Source organism: Manacus candei, unplaced genomic scaffold (assembly GCF_025592945.1).
Source record: "Manacus candei isolate 608988 ecotype Guabito, Panama unplaced genomic scaffold, ASM2559294v1 h1tg000126l, whole genome shotgun sequence".
NCBI lineage: Eukaryota > Metazoa > Chordata > Aves > Passeriformes > Pipridae > Manacus > Manacus candei.
The window spans coordinates 1,515,188-1,533,131 of NW_026138174.1; the positions used below are offsets into that span (position 1 = coordinate 1,515,188).

General features: G+C 38.3%; 1 protein-coding gene across 1 annotated transcript in view; it reads right to left on the minus strand.

The window, feature by feature from the left end:
* Window positions 1-17,944, minus strand: part of PKNOX1 (PBX/knotted 1 homeobox 1) — a 43,000-nt gene that overhangs the window by 11,520 nt on the left and 13,536 nt on the right. Inside the window, exons 3-8 of the mRNA XM_051770844.1 lie at window positions 16,469-16,570; window positions 13,684-13,811; window positions 12,354-12,525; window positions 3,613-3,783; window positions 2,056-2,155; window positions 1,123-1,220 (exon numbers count right to left, since the gene is read on the minus strand). Of these exons, the coding sequence (XP_051626804.1) occupies window positions 1,123-1,220; window positions 2,056-2,155; window positions 3,613-3,783; window positions 12,354-12,525; window positions 13,684-13,811; window positions 16,469-16,519 (720 nt within the window). The 5' untranslated portion in view covers window positions 16,520-16,570. The remainder of the gene's footprint in view (window positions 1-1,122; window positions 1,221-2,055; window positions 2,156-3,612; window positions 3,784-12,353; window positions 12,526-13,683; window positions 13,812-16,468; window positions 16,571-17,944) is intronic.

The following is a 17,944-nucleotide window of genomic DNA, read 5'->3' on the forward strand; positions in this document are numbered from 1 at the left end:
TGTTTATAGACTATACACATTATTTTCGACTCAGTATTTTTTTTTCCCCATAAGAGGTATAAAAAACATTTTTCTTCAAAAACACTTCAGTATAGAAGAGTAATTTTACACATTTCTTTCTGCAAGGTGTCTGAAGGCAGAACTGTATTTGTTCTAGGCAAGTACATACATTCTCCTGCCAATTAAAAGAACACTCTGTGCACGCTTTTTTTGGTTGGAAAGTCAGAATAAGGAAGAAAAGAAGCCAGTGAGTCAGTGATTACCAACAGATTCAGATGGTAGCTCCTCATTCACATTTTTAATTGACTCCAGGTTCCTGGAAGATTTGATTTACCACTTCCAGCTCCAAGAGAAAGCGAGCCAGGTTTTCTGTAACTAAAGATGGTCTAGTTTTCATGTTTCCTTTTCCTCAGTTGTTCCTTTGAACTCTCCAGAACCAACTCCCAGGAGCCTCCCCCAAAAGAGTGCTGGCCCTTATCTTTCAGGGTACGACACACTGAGCCAAATGTGAGGATCTCCCATAGTCTCAAGTGAGTATCTTGAAGGTTTTACAGCAAAATGCTTCCCAAAATAGACAGACTCTGAAGTACATAACAGTTTCACAGTACTGGCGGTTGCCATCATGAGAAAAAGTCAGATTTCTGACAACAGCAGTGTGGCACCATAATGCAATACAGTAAATCTACCTAAACCTCATTCAACAGCTAGAAGAGTTGTAAGAATTGAAAAAGTGTCTATTTAATTCAAAGGGGTTTTTGGTTTGGAGGGTTGGGGTTTTTTTTCCCTAGGGAGGAGGTTAGGGGTGTTTTGTTTTTTTTTAATTTTAGTTCTTTTTTTTTCTTATTTCTATGTGTCTATACTCTTCTGCCATCAGCAAAGGAAGACATTTAACAGGCAGGAACTATGATGTGGCAAGGGAGCTCTGTCTAGGATCTCCAAATTATGCCATGTTATACAACTTGTAGCTCCTACAGCAGCGCTTGCACTAATTTTACAAGAGTTACTACGTGCGTGTACACAGAGCTCGTTCTGACAGTCTCCCAAATTGAAACCAAACCTCTTAAAACCACTGAGATTCATCTGAACCCCGAAAAACTATTCTGTGAAGCCCATGAAACAAACCTGAGAGTTCTGGATCCGAATAGTCCCAGGTGACAGTGCCTGTGTCACCACTTGGCCTTGTGGAGTGACCACGGTGACGGGCTGATACACTGTCCCCCCTTAAAGCAAAACAGCAACACACATTACAGGTAAGCAAAAGCCCTTCAAGTATTGTTCTCTTTAAACACATAAAGACATCAGCACTGCAGACAATTCAAGAGCTTTGGTAATATATTTACTATGTTTTTTTCTAGTAACCATGTAAGACGTGCTCTTTGCTACACTAACATTTTGTTCCATTCACAAAAAAGACTGCACGAAATTTGACTTTATTTCCCTATATTTTGGGCACCCTAAACCTATTTTCAAAGGAAAATGTCACGATTACCAGGCTATAAAAGAAGTTAATCCTTTTGTTTTAACTGACCTAAGTCTTCAAAAAGGGTCTCAACACCAAAACCACACCTATGTGAGTGCACTGGTTATGGCAGGTAGCTGGGTTTGTTTTAAAACCCTGCTTAGAAGGAAGATAACACGTTTCAGTTAAAATGTCATTTCTACAATATCAGGACAACAAGGACACAGACTTGTAGGTGTGGTTCCCAACTCCAGGGAGCATGAGGCAGCCAACAAGTGCAATGTTTTAGGTAATGCGTGCTTTTGTCAAATAGAATTTTTTTTTAAAGGGGAAAAAAAGTCTCTAAAATGTCTCTGTAGTGTTGTACAGAAAGATCTCTTAATCTTATATACATGTAACTGCCACTCACATAGGCATACTTGGTACACAAAAAATTAAACCTTCATACAACAGTAATGCACTTCACTGTATTATAACAACTTCTCAGGTATTAAGACTTAAAACACATTTTTTAAAGTCTTTGTGTATTTTTTGTAACAACTATTAAAGAAACCAACACGAAGAGCAAGGTGCCAGTTGTTTTTACTTTGTCATACCTGCTACTGTTGCCATAGTTACATTTCCCTGCTGCAATGCTGATGCTGGCACCATAATCCCTTGGGGACTGAGTGTGCCTGCAATGGCACTTGGAATTTGCTAGAAAAATAAAACAATTAGTTGCTTGCATTTTTTTAAACTTTTTTTTTTTCTGTAAGGAGATAAATCATGCTTGTGTGTTTTTTTATTTTGTGTTATGCATTTTTGGTTCTAAAATACATTTGGAGCTTAATCACAGGATTACCTTCAAAGAGAAAGAGACTTCATTAGAGGTTCATCATTACCTATATTAACTTCCTCATTATCACCAACCATTACCTTTGAAAACCCTCATGAAAGCAACTGTTAGATGTAAAACTACCTTCAGAAATTCTAGTTCTAGGTGTATATATATAGCAAGAGAAACAGTTTCAAAAAACACAAGGGAAAAAGGACAGATGAAATGACCCTTGATGCTCTGATTACAAGCATCAAAGCTTTAGAATTTTAGTTATTACCTTAATTCCATCAATTTCAAAATGATGTATTAAGTATTCAAGATGCCCAGCATGTTTTATTCTGCTCAAAATAGTTCTCACTCAACCCTGACCATGCAAACTCTTCCACACTCCTTAATGTGTATGAATAATTTCTTTTGATAGCAAATGCAAAATGTAGGAGACATACAAAAAACACCTTTAAAAGGGTTCTTTTTATCTGATTTTAGAATCTCCTTTCCACACTTCCAGACACTGAAACCTAAGTAAGGAGTGCAGAAAGTGGAGTTCAAAAGTCATTGAGGCTTTTTTGAATACAGAGCATCAGACACATGAGTAATTCAGAGAAGGGCCATCCCTTAAGATTCAGTATCTTGTACATACTTGGGTGTCAGGGCTCACTTTGCAGCATTTAACAGCAAAAATATCAACCATAACATACAAACTGTTGTTAATTGTTACCAATTTACTACAAAAAATGCCATTGTATTTAGTAATGTCAACAATATATGAACTGAGGTTCATATGTATAGAAATGGGTCCTTTCCACAATTACACATTTACCTGATGTGACATGCAATGACAGACACCTCAAATATTGCAACTGTAATCCATCAGACATTGTCTATTTGTCCCACAATACAGACTGTGTATAAAATGTATCAGTCACCTCAATATTTCAAGGAAGCAAATCAGACTAAAGAGACCTTCTTAACAAGGACATTTTTTAGTTCTCCTTTGTTTACTCTGTTTCCTACTTGCTTTCCAACAAAACAGCAAATCCAAGCTATTCTGAGTATTTACACTTGCTGAACTGAGGGAAAATCATAAAAGCAAGACAGACAATAAAAAATTGAGTCCATGTTCTGCCATATTTGAACAAATTTGTCCATCAGGCAGTGGCACACAGGTGTGCACACTAAAAAATAATAAAATAGCTCTTCCTACTCTTAGTAACATATTTGAGAAAGTAAAGGAAATTGCAGAAACTCTGTTTGCAAACTAATAGCAAGAGAAATGCAGCTATGAGTTCTTAAGGAAATCTAAGCAAAAACACACTTAGATGTATTTGAAACATACCTGAGATTGCACAGGTGAATAAGGACTTCCAGGCTCTCCACTTAACAGAGTTTCACTGTTCATTTTTGTCTTCAGGCAGGCAATGTAACGACTGCAGAAATCCTTGCAGAGTTCATTAACCTTTTCCAGCTCGAGCAGATGGATACGAAGAACTTGGATTGCTTTTACCATCTAAGGGAGAGAAGTGGGGGGAAAAAAAGTCAGGAACAAAACAACTGTTAATTCAAAAAAATATTTAGTGTGAGATTTAAGCAAAACACTACTTCCCAGTACCAAAGTTCATCCAATTAAAGCAGACTTGCTAATTGCTAAGTCCTGAAATGTGAAAGGAACATAAGTAAACTACCACAGAGGGGAAACAGAACAGGACAACAACATGATCTTTGTCACACGTGACACATTAAGACAGAGCACAGTGAAGGTGTTGCAGGGCATGGGATGATCTTTAACCCCACTGAAGAACTCTGTGCCATAAAAACACTCAAGACTGAAAGTGAAGGAAAGTAATCCCATCCACACATATTATTTGGAAAGCAAGGTTGGAATAGGTTTGGCCACCAGCAGTTGTCTTGAGCTCTATAATTTAGAGATATCAGCTCCACGTTACACCCTGACCCAAGGAAACCAAAAGTGTACACATGAGTTTGAGACACACTGAGAAGACCCTCCTGTGATTTAATCATAAATTTGTCACACAGACTGCTAGGGAGGGTGAAAGTACAGGAAATGGCCTGTCATCTCACCTGTAACCAAAACACAACAGCTTTTATCTCTCAATTAAATTAGAATAAAGAGGTCCCAAGCTTTGTCACATTGTTCAACAAAGCTTAAAGTAATCAAACAGTTTGTCAGTCCTACGGCTTTTATTTAAGTTCCTCTGCAGTTGTATGTCAAAGATGAACAACTCTCAGGTAAAACCTTGTAAAGAACTTTCAGGTGAGGAGACTGGTTATGAAATATAAATCATTAAATAAAAAGCAAGAAACCCATTTAAAAAAAATCCATGTTTAAACAAAAATCAAAGTGCAGGAGATATGTACATGCTGAGAATACTTATCATGTTTACTGTAAGAAAAAGACTTGTAAGCCTGGATAACCAGTGGCATTACATACTGCATAAAAATAGCTTAGGTGATTGTAAGGGTCATGGCAGAAGATCAAAAGCTAAAACCAAACCCAGATGGTCTAAATTTTCATGAAGCAGTAAGAAATCCAGGGCATTCAAATATGTACACAACACACTAGCAAAGTAATTATTTTTTATACAGCATGCCACCCCCCAACATTTATGTGCTATGTTAGATCTCCAAGAGAAATACCCTTTGGTTTTATGAAACTGAATAATTATAATTTTGAGGCAAAGTGCACAGCTTGATTTTATAATTATTTGGAAAAGCTTCTCCTATATGAAGGGTCACTTCCCTGGCCAGAGCACTGAATCCAATGATCAGAAATGATGCCTTATGAACTAATCCACCTATTACTTCTAACTCAAGAAGCCAACTGGGAGCTGAAGTTGCCTTTTTTCAAAGCACCCAGAGAAGATCAAGGCAGGAAAACTTCTGGGTGTTCTCCCCTCTCCACCATGACACTTCAGCTTTCATTGTGACAGATCTTCTCCCTGTTTTTCCAGCAGAAGGTATTCCAGCTGTAGGACACTCACTCACTGTAGACAATTGTATGTTAAAATAAACAAGAGACAAAAACATGAAGGGATTTAAAAAAAAAAAAAAAAGGAAGAAAATCTCATTTCTTCTCAGGGCTAAAAAGAAAAAAAAATTACATGTATCTTTCGAAGCACAGCTGCAGAAACATCTGAGCTGTAGATGTGAGGCAGTGGATCCAAATTAGTATCTGGTAACTCTTTGGACCTATGACACCAAAAGCCTTTGAAATGATAAGTGCAACGACCCAGCACTGAGGCATAAAACAGTGATCTCCTAAATCAGCCCAGGTTGCTGTTTAAACTCTCTTTAAGTACCTTTAAACACAGCGAAGTTAAACCATGCAAATTTAACTAGATTTTACCACAAAACAAAGGTTATCCATGTCTAAACATACTCTGTTCCAGAGACAAAAAAGCTTAAACTAGGAAATTCTTTGTATGTTGCAGATCAACACATTGCACGTATGTCAGTGAGTGCTTTAAACATTCAGCTAAAACTGAGGTAACAAAAATATGCCTTTGGACACATAATATTTAACTCTATTAGGGATTAGTTTTGCTCGGTCAAGAGGGTTTATTTTTCTTAAAACATTACCCATATTTGTATTATTTATTTATCGGCACGTGTTTGGAGGAAAAACAAAAGCCCTTTCTTCAGCTTAGATTTAGTTTCAAACTGATGGTCAATACCTGAAGCGAAAATTGAATTAAAGTCAGAATTAACCATAAATCAAGAATCAGTAACACTATCCAGGTTTCTCCAGAGCCACACACTGCCACTCTACTCTTGCAGGAAGCTGTGCTAGAAGGCAAACAAAACTTTGTAAATGTGCCATGCCTGTCACCAGGACTTATTAATTAATTTACAACTACACTAATTGTGGCCATATGGCTCCTGCTCTCTTGCAGCACGGGTGGACCAAAGTTCCATGTCAGCAGAAGTTCAAGAACTCCTGATAAAATCACCCATGTTGAACAAAATTAATACAAAGCAGTGTTTTCAGACAGGCCATGGCAGCAGTAATATTTCACTCCTGTGTTCTCTAAAGACACAACTTCAAAATCTACCACCTTGTTTTTGGTTTTTAGTGCTCCTGGACAGAATATGCCACAGAACAATGGATTTTTTTATATGCCAATTGATTCAGTTTTTTCAGCTGTAGAAATAAACCTGGACTATAATTTCACACAACATGCATGAAAGAATCTCCATATACTGACACAATCTTCTCACTCAAATAACTCTTTCCATTTGCAAAAAAACCCAAACAATTAAAATTCATTCACAGCTCACCTACCTCCCTGACCCAAATTCTCCTGGGGTAATTTAGGTCTTCAGGGGAAGAACACAAACTCTAGGAGGGGGGGGTATCTTGTCTTCATTTGTTTTTATTAGAAAAACCTCTTTCCCCTTTTTGACATAGCTAGAAAAGGTATAACTAGATGTTTATGAGACAGTTCTGCACATTAAAATACTAAGAACACTGGTCAGAAATGCAAAAGTGTGACTTGTTCAGTCAAGAATATTCAAACTACATCAGCTGGCTTCACCACTACAACCTATCCTGACACAACTAAGAATTCAATAGGACAGTCTTTGAGAAGAGGGTACTGAACCAAAAATCCTTACCCTGAACAAAACAAAAAACTTGAGGGGTCTTCAAAAAAGTCAGTGAGTGTCCTGTTCAAATACAAAAGTGAGAGCATATTTAACACTCCTTGTTTTGTATTGTTTCTAGACTTGACAAAGCCTTAAGTAACCTGCTCTGACCTAAGAGCTGATCCTACTTTGTGCAGGAGGTTGGACTACAGACCTCCTGAGCTCGTAGTCCAACCTGATCCATCCTGTGGTCCTAGGAATGTGGGGTAATTTGAAAAGTCACCCATATGGGGGAAGAGTTTACTCTGAACAGAAGCTACACAAGAGGTAGGAACCACTCTGAGGCAACGTGATATTTATGCAGCATCTGGGTTAACACTAAGCAAAAAAAAAAAAAAAAAACAAAAAACCAGTGTTAAGTAATGAAAGTCTTAAAACATGTAATCTGTGAAAGCTCTAAAAAATTATCTGCAAACACTCATGCTGAACAACCTCTTAGACGTGGAGGAGCCTGTCTGTGTAAGTCCTAAGCACAAAAGGATACAAATGGAGAAAAAAAGAGCAGTTTAGAGCAGTGGTTGATTACAAGATCTGTTTTATCTGTGAAAAAGAGGTACAGATGCAAAGGGTAAGGGGTGAAGGGTATGAAGCTCCAACAGATGATACTCCATGTAATGAGGACACTGAGCTGGAAGCTGAGCATGTTTCCAGAAAGAAGCACATGCACTTGGGAACCTCTGGCTAGTGATACAGAGCAGATTTTGTTGCAAACTCAGGTCTTCTGATACTGATGCTTGATATAAGGACTAAGGTGGATGCAAATAACATTCCAAAACAGATGAGGAGGTAGTTAAAGCTTGGAAAAGAAAGCACACTTCCAGTCTAGTAAGAAGAACACGAGCACAGCCTTCAGCTTCCACTTCATTCCCACAGGGACTAGGATTTGAAAATGGGAGGTCTGCAGCACAGGATGGGTCAGGCTGGAAGGAACCACAGTGGGTCATCTGGTCCAGCCTCCCTGCTCCAGCAGGGCCATCCCAGAGCACATGGCACAGGATTGTGTCCAGATGGTTCTGGAATATCTTTAGTGAGGGAGACTTCACACTCCCTCTGGTCTCTGTTCAGTGCTGGGTCACTGCACAGCAAAGAAGTTCTTCCTCATGTCCAGGTGGAACTTCCTGGGCATCAGTTCCTGCCTCTTCCTCTTGTCCCTTTGCTGGGCCCCCCAAGCAGAGCCTGGTCCATCCTCTGCCCCCTCCCTGCAGACACTTATTGATGAGGTTCCCCCTAAAGCTGCACTTCTTGCAGCTAATCAGCACTTTCATCCAGTTCAGAGAACATCAACAGAGACACCACAAGTGACCAAGCCTCAGAAAAGAGAACAAAATTATTGAAAACTGGAAGAAACCTGCAGAGGACATTCCAAGATAGAGGACAGTTCTGGTTCAAATAATAGGCTGTGCCATGCACATCTGTAACAGCTAAGTACTTACTGCAAAAAACCCCAGAACATAAACCTGTGGCTCCCTTTTACCTCTCTCTAAATAATCTAAACCTGCGTGGTCAGTCAGTGGAGTCGGAAGGGAACAGTTTCAAAGTTCTGTTTGCAGCCTACAGTTCTTGAGGAGCAAATGTAGCTGCCACAGAAAAGCCACTTTCTCTGTGTATTTATTAGGGATGGACTGGAACTCAGGGGCGAGTTCCAGTGGGAAGACAACTGCCTCTTCTGACTGGAAGATGGATCTGCGTTAAAAATACACACAAACCTAGAACATCAAGACTTCCTACATCTCAGAGCAAGCTGATAAAACCTGTCCAGGAGTAGGAATGAAGCTTCTCAGTTTTCTTTCAACAGATCTCAGAACTGAACTTTGCATTTTCCTGCTATATGCTCTTCCTTGGAAAGAGGCATCTTAAACACCTCTCAGATGTAAGAAGAGACAACAACTGAAACTTCACACTTCAGGGAAGCCACAGCACAGTTTTGTGAGGTATTTTTTAGTGCTGCAGGTTTTGAACATAAAGCATGGCTAACTCTATTACATGAATGCACATAGAGAAAAAACCAGGAAAATAGTAATAAGCCAAATAAAAAAATAAAGTTAATCAATGTAATTTCAGGGAGTACCCTAAAAAACACCTTGCACAATAAAGTGCAACTTTTTCCACATCCTTTCAAATTCTTATAATTTCTTCTGAGAAATTCTCATTCTCTTAAACATGCTGAATCCTAACACCAAAGTTCTGACCCATCCAGAAGCCAACAGTTATAGAAATGTTCTTATTCATTTCACTGCAAAAATCCTGCTTTGACCACGTGCCTGACAAAATCAGACTTGGGAAAGACACTGCAGAATAAAAGGCCTGGTAACACTATTTCTGAGTGGACCACAACCCTTTGCCTTGCTGCTACAAGATCATCAATTTATGCTGTTGGAGTGTTTAACTGGAAGGAATAGAATCCCTCCATCTAGAAAATAAAGTCTGAAACTTGGTTTACAGGCCAGTCTTAACAATATATGGGTATCCTTAAAATTAAGTTTCAGGTGGATGCTACTGGTATTTCCCAGTGCTGAAATCCTTTATACTACTAATGCAGGAAACCACCAATTAATTCAGAATGGGAACCATAATACCCAAGTAACAAGGTAATCTAGACTGTATCTTTAGAGCTACTCAAGTTGGAACAACCACACACTGCTCTTAATGAACCTCCTTTATGGTCAAACTGATCCAATGCCTGCACCACTCAGATTAATCTGATTCCTTTGGATGAAAACCAAGCTCTTCCTGTGGAATATGCAAGTGAGAGCACAATGTGGAACGTTGCCAGGACTGTAAGTGACCCTACAGTCACCATCTGCAACCCTTCATAATTTCTGTTACCTGGTTAATTAGCTGACAGGCAGTACAGAGAATGAAATTATATTCTGCTGGTTTGGAGCCATCAGTTTAAGCTCCATCACAAAACCTGAGTAGCTGAGTTTTACATGCCACTTCCAAAAGAAATAAAATAAAAACCAAAACAAAACATCTGAATTAGTGGCCCATTTCCTCACTGTGACTCTTCAGATAGGACTTGAATTTGGCTCCTTGAGTACTGTGATACTCAATTTATCTTAGTGTAGCTCTGGCTCCAAGTTGAACGATTGCAAGCATTTAAATCTGATTTGTTTGACTCTTTTGGGTCCAGAGAAGAACACAGGTGGAAAGCAATCAGTTGTCTGGCCTACCTGCTCCACCCTTCTAGCTCATTCTAATTAACAGCCCTAACGGCTTCTCCTTTCAAGTGAATAGTTTAATTAACACTGGGAGTTAAAAAGGGAAGGACAGAAAAACAGAAGATGCAACAAAGGTGCACAATAGGGGCCCTCTCTACAAAAAAAGAAGAGATTTTTAATCTGTGTAAAAATGTATATATTTATTTGACACAAGGCAGAAAAAACTGCCCATCTACAGCGTTCTCTGTGCAAGCACCAACATTTCAAGCTGAAGAAGGGACTGAAAACCATACTAGCCAGTTCACTACTTGACAGAAACTCTTCTGCTCATTGCCCCAGACAAAATGATCAGCCTGACAGAATGTCAGCTGTTCAGAGCTCCCAGCCTCCAGGACAGGCAGAGGACAAGCTGCACTCAGATTTCATTTGGCATCTAGCAACAGAAAGTCACAGCTAACAATATGACCACAGGACAGGAGTTCAATGCCAAAGATTTTTAATTTTGCAACCTGGTTCCAGTTCAAGACAGTACTGACCTCAGGAGCCACGGGATCCAAGACATAAACACTTCCTCATCCACCTAAAGCAAAATCAGCCAGATTTGTGCAGCCCATTAACAGAGGTGAATACCACCCCCCTGGGCACCCTGTACTATTCAATCCACCTCACAGTAAAAAGGTTTTAATGGAACTTCCCTGTGTTTCAATTTATGTCCCTTTCCTCTTGTCCTTTCCCTGGGCACCACTGAGAGGAGTCAGAGGGTCTGTCTTCTTTACTCCCCTGTTAGGTATTTAGGTACATTGAGAGATGCTTTCATCCCCTAATCTTCTTTTTGGTCCTTTGCTGGACTGACTCCAGTATATTCATGCCTAGAAGTGAGGAGCCCATAACTGTACCCAGCACTCCAGATGTGTCCCACCAGTGCCAAGCAGAGGGAAAGGATCACGTTCCTTGACCTGCTGGCAATTCTCTTCCTAACACAGCCTAAGTATGTTGAATTTCTTTGCTGCAAGGATGCACTTGCTGTCCACCAGGACTGTCAGACTGCTTTCCATAAAGCTGCTTTCCAGCTGGTTGGCCCCCAAGGTGTACTGGTGGAGGGGGAATCATTGCTCCCTAGGTACAGGACTTGGCATTTCCCTTTGTGGAACTCCATAAGATTCCTGTTTGCCTATTTCTCCAAAACCAACAAAGTACCTCTGAACAGTGCCAGAACCATCTGTGCACCAGCTACTCCTCCCAGTTTTGCAACATCTCCAAATTTGCTGAGGGTACACTCTGCCCCATCATCCAGGTCATTAATGAAGACATTAAACAGTTCTGGTTCCAGTATCAGTCCCTGGAATACATCACTTATAATTTGCCCTCAAGTGGCTTTCATGCTGCTGACTGCAATCCTTTGAGCCCAGTGGTTCACCCAGTTTTCAGTCCATCTCACTCCTCATTTATCTAGTCCATATTTTATCAGTTTGTCTATGAGAACATTGTAAGAGACATCAAAATTCAAGATGAACCACATCCACTGCTCTCTCCTCATCCACTGAGTCAAAGCTACTACATTCCACCTACTAAATTTCAGCTGTGCTTCTGAAAAGAAACTGGGATTAGAGAGGTAAGGGAAAACAGTGTATTTGTGTTGAATTAAGTCACAAATGAAGCAAATAACCTGAGGCTTAGCAAGTCTGCAGACCTGCTTCATGCAGAACAGAACTAACTCTCATTTCTGACTAAAATATTGAAGGCAAGTATATCAAAAAAAGGGAAAATCACAGATCCATCACAGGAAGGACTTCCAGAAAGCCTAAAGGAGTCAAGAAATAATTTGTATATTGTAAAGAGTTTCTAAGCTCATCTTATAAGAGCTCTTCTCCCACATTAATTACATGAATCCTGATTAAGAAAAACAGCTGGAAAAAATTTACATTCATTACATGTTTTTTTATAAATATATGCTATACACTCTAAAATTGATATGCAGTCAACCTGGCTATGGCAAGGATATGTTTCTGTTTGTATCCAAAACACTGAGAAGAGGAAACAACTGTGAAGGGCCCAACGTAAATTTACAGATAAAAGGGAAAAAAGGGGTCAGAATAAACTTCAAAAAATGTTTCTCAGCATTAACATAAACAAGAATCTCTCACAGGAAGAAAAACGTGAAGAAAAACTATACACACCAGTGGAGATCAGGAATTAGGAAGAAGATGCAAATGTGATGACTGTTTCAGAAATAAAACAAGCAGCTTATACTTACCAAATTATCGGTTTCTGGGTCTTCACAGAAAAAAGGTTTTCCTTCTTTCTCCTGCTTCCTTACAAAGTTTTCAATATCTACATCAAAACTAGCAGAAGTTGTGCCTTCTGAGCCTTGTGTAGATTGTTCACATTTTTCAAATAATAGTGCTAACAAGGGAAATAGTGGGTGCCTAGAAAAAAAAAGTTTAAACACATGAATAAATATTTTCACTTATGTGTACACCACTGAAAATTAGGACATCTAACTCAGATAAGGTCACAGTCACTCATGTAAGTGTGACAAGCCTTGGAAGAGACTGCATTTAACATCACTGGTAGTAGCAAAATATGATAAGTTTATTTTCATTTTGATTTGTCACGTTGTAAAGGCAAATACAGCACTAAAATAGGTATATATTTAAATAAAGAGAACAATCAAAAGTGAAAAAGCTCTGACATACTATTTAATTCACTGAAATTGAACAGGAAGAGATACATTCATACAGTGCACTGGAAATGAGAATTAGGATTTACAAACAGGATGAATGCAGATTTAAATGAAGTCTGATAAAATTCATCTATTCTTTAACGTGGGCCACACTTATACATCACAAAATAACTTCAAAAAATTGAGAATAGTATTCAGGCTGTACTCAGAGGCCTCCTATGAAATCATGCTCTGAGGAGAAGATGATTTTGTTAGCACAAGTCTGTAAATGAGTGAATATGTCTTTCTCGTCAGGTTGGCTTTTTTGGTAGTTTGCTGTTTGTTTTTTCCCTTTTTTTTTAACCTGAAAACCAGTAATAATTCTGTCTTTATAAAATGGTTAAAGTGAAACAACATTTAACCTCATCAAAACTGAGCAAACTGCTTAGCACAGCACTTAACACTGAAAAATCTCAAATTAGTGTGTTTGTACATCAATATTTAATCCCTTTCGAGCTAATTGCTGGGCATTAGATTGTTATTGCTAAAAAAAAAAAAAAAGGAGCAAAGATCAACCTAATTACAATAAAAATAAAAACTTGCATTAAAGATAAAAACTACAATATAACAAATAGTGACCACAGTTCAACAGTCCAACAGTCTAAGGTAGCTTGCTAAATATCCATTAGAACATCCATTAAAACTACTGAAACTGAAGAATCCTGCTATCTAGGGAAGTTGTTTTCTTGGCTGATGACTGACAGGGAGGCTAATTTGATCTCATTTTTTCCCCTGCAAACCACGGAGACAGTTAGCCAAGAGATCATCTGGTTTTAAGCTACTTATTATTATTTATTAAAAAAAAAATAAAAAATCCTCTACTCTTTACCCTTCAAAAGACAGAACACAAGTCCATTACTACCTGTAAATGGCCTGCTTGTCTGCATCCATTGGAGTTTGAGATTCTACAGGGGCAGGACTCACCCCTTCTGCATCAGTCTCAGAGCAGTTGGGATCTTGTTCAGTTTTTAACTCTGTCACCACTTGCATCTGTAGAGAAAGAGTAAGTTACAAGTAAATCTGTAGGCTCAATGTAAAATAAGGGCACTGTTCTCTAGGAAAAGAGGAAAGCAAAGGGCTCCTAAATTGCCAGAAGGTTGGTATGACTTGGCAGTGACACAAAAAAAGTAGCAGTAACAAAACCCCTCTTTTAATCCTTGACACTTTTTTATGGGTAAAGGTCACTCCAAGTTTCAGCATTTGGCTTTAAAATGAGATTGACAGATATCAGTAAACTGTTAAAGCATTCTGTCTCTGAAGTGGTTGCTTTTGGAACAGGCTAAAGGACGCTGCTCCAAAAAATTTATGGGGATGTCTGCATAAAAATCCTCTGGGATGAAATCAATGTAAAGAAAAGTTTCTCCCCTTAAGTTTTCTTTATTTCTTACTGTACTTTGTATCAGGATACTGAAGAAGAGGATCTCCAAATTTTTCTTGTCCATTAAAATGCACATTTCCTCAAGAAGAACTGAAATATTCTTGTGTCCCTCCAAAATCCTTCAATTATCAGGAGCACAACATCCCCTGACTTTTACCACTCCATTTTATCTATTGTAACAACCAATTATTTTAGGAAAAAACAGCAGTAACTGCTTCTACACATCCATTTAACACAGTCATACAATGTGCTACCACCAGAAAAGCAACACAGAGCCACAGCTTCAACTGAGCATCTCCTGCATTGCACCACGTGGCTGGGAACACCTTTGGGGTGCTTTGAAAGTGGTTTTCCCATCACCTCCAGCTAAATATCTTTTGGACTGAAAGGTCTTAAAGGAACCTGACCTGTGAAATTCATAGTTTCCACCCCTCAACCCAAACTCCTTAGTTTTCTGCCCTTTGAGCATCTGCACAAAGCTATTAAATCACTGCAGTCTTTTCTCCTACTTCTCCAACAAGTTTTATATCCTTGGAGGATGGACATTGTTCCAGACATCTCCAGGCAGCCAGAACTGACAACTGCAGAGAGGAAGTGTACAGCATGAAATGCTCTGCCCTCTTCTCCCATCAGATGAAATCATCCCATCGCTCACAGGAACCCTCTCAGATGACAGCCTGGCCTCCACAAACTATTGGAGAACCTGGCTCTGGCAGAATTTATTTCCACACAACAAAAAGCAGAAGAATTTGTGCTGTTCTGAACATGAAAGTCTGGAGGAACCAAAAGCTCTGTGCTTTGTCACCTGTAAGGGCCAAGCCATCTCCCAGTAAAATCAAAAACTGAGAAAAACCCAGCATCTCCCACCCAGCTGAGCAGCCTGACTTGCAAAAAGCTTCCTCCAGAGAAGACTTTTAAGCCAGAATGCTTGCAAAAAAAAAAAAAGATACAACTAATGGACTCATTTCTTGGCTAATGACAGGAAGGAGGAGCAAATTAAAAGGGGATGACTCAGACAAGTGATTATAAATGTTGGCCATACAGCTGCAGAGCTTGAAGGGAGAGAGTATGTTCAGCTGGGGTTCTATCTCACTGTGAAGAGGAAATAGCTCACTTAAAACTGCAAGATATTTTCTGTGGGCCATTTCCAAACTACAAAAACAGCAGGCACCCGAATTACCTGGACACTGAGAGCCTGAAATAAAGAACAAATAAGACAGAAGAAGCTCTCTCCCAATCTGTTATTAAGAAAAAAAAAAATCAGATTTTACTTTCACTGATGTGCCACAGGATAGCATCTACTTGGTGGGGGAATAAAGCCAAGGATATAAAGCAGGTGAGAGAAGAGAGAGAAATTAGAACTGCAGTGAAAGAAACAAACAACAACAACAAAAAAACCAATAATCCCAGACTCTGTTCAGATAAACATTTCCTAAGAGATGGGAAAAATTCCTCTTTTTCTTCTGACTGTTCCCCATTGTTGCCATCTGCTGACAGAAGTACTTGTATCTGCTGCTTAGGGCTGATACAGAGTAACCTAAAAATGCATCTTCAGAGTACAGGCCTTTAGGCATGACTTGTCTCCAGTCAACAGTATTTTAATCCGGCTATTTCAAATTGTTGCAATATACAGCCTGCTGTAAAAAAAAGCAACATATCCCAGCGTGTTTCATTATTCCAGCTGTTTGCTAACTCAAATAAGAAACTGGACTCTGACTGAGCAGCTTTTCAGTTACCAATTCTAACCCATAACCTCATTAAAATGAATTTAAGTATATAACCAGTTTTCAACCCGAAGCATAATTCCACCAATTTAAATGCAGTCAAAGTAGCATATAATTCTAGATAACTAAATTTTTCCTTCAGTTGCTGAAGATCAACAAGTTTGTGACTGTGTGGACATCTTCTATCTGTTGTAACTTCAGACATAGGAACACTGAAGTACCATATACACAAAATATTATGGATACCCCTTTGATTTTCCTAAAAATGGGATCATTACAGCACACCAATAATACAGTGTAGATACAGAGTAAAACCCCTTACCTAACCATTCTTCCAGAAGTTAAGTAAAAACCATGCAAAAATTAGTTAAACCTTTAATAAGTACCCAAGAATTAAAGTGATAAGATGCCATTTTTTAAAGATCTTGCTTTACAAATAAGAACAGATAATTAAATAATGCCAAAGTAGCCATTAAGGACAAAGTCACTACTTTCTTCCTCTTGCTAACTGTACTTAGTTCATAGAGAAAAAGAACCACACCTACCTGTTGTCCATCTTGATAGTTGTCTATACTTAATGTCTGTGTTGCCATCATGGTTAATAAAACGTTAATTATGTCAAATCATCATAAGTGTGAACAAATATTCTTTAGAAGGAAAAAAAAAAAAGTTACAAAAGTGACCACTTAAAATCCAGTTCTAAAAAGTGACAAGAAGAAAAAATAAAGGAAAAAAAAATAAGATTTATGCACATCTCTCCCCAAAGAAATCACTGAGTTTATTGACAATGAAAACTACATGCATATTTGAACAACAACTTGATTATAAAGTTTCAGAAGTGACCAAGGAGTTCTGAAATCTCGTTTTCAGAGACATCTGATACTTTGGGAAACATTAATTAAAATAGGACTTCAGCACAAGTAAATACATATATGTTATTCCCTCTAGGCATTAGCTGGAGTTTGGTGCCCAGATGAGTTAAATATTTTTAAGTCAGACACCTGGTAATTAAAAAAAAAATAAACTAGCAAAGCACCACCACCAGACAGAGTGTACCCATCAAATTACTAATTTACAGTTCATTTTCTTGTCAGATTTGTAGCCATTACAACTGAAATCACATAACTCATTAAGCTATTACCATCAGCTATTACCACAGAATTCAATTTTCGACATGTAGGAGTCCTAATGTTTAGCTACTATAAAAAAAAAAAAATCCATACTAAAAAAGAAGTCAGAGTTCATGTCTTGAAAAAGATTACATCCAGGTATTAAGTCCAAGTTTTCTGCTCTCCTTCACTTATGCCAGTATTGAAGAACTAAGTTTTAGAACATTCAGCAGTTTAAGAGCTGAGCAGAACTTTTTTCTTTGTAATGTGTTCAATCCCCACAAATTTTTCAACTATTTTTAAATCTTTCCTTCAGCATTGCATACTACTATGGTACAGGACCATTTTTAAGAGCAATTTTTACATTTCTGGATATTTTCCCCTACAGTTTATAATAGTCTCAAGTAAGTGTTTCATTTTGGAAACACAGAACAAATTTCAAGATTCCCTTCTCTGTTAACAGCTTCAGGCACAGAGACAAACCAAACTCCTCGGGACAAACCTTAAACCTTACTTTGCATCAAGTTCCACTCAAAGTGTGATTCCTAGGCATTGCTGCAATTTTAAAACTTTTTAAACAACTTCAGAGACCAGAGAAGTTCACCAGGATGATGTAAACACGGCTTCCTTTGCAAAATAGGTTATATCTGTCTACAAAACATCAGTATCTCTTTCTTTGAAACTCCTAAAATATTACTGATTTCCCCACCAAAATTAAAAATAAAAAGGCAACAACAGAAATGCACTCACTGAAAGAAGTACTTCAGATTTTAAAATTTTGTTTATAGTTATAATCATTTGGTGTTAGAAGTTAAATCAGCATTTGCCACAACAGCAAAGTGAGATACCTTTCAAAATACTTTGAGGGGACACATTCTAAAACATCATCCTGTAAGCAGAGTTTAAACATTT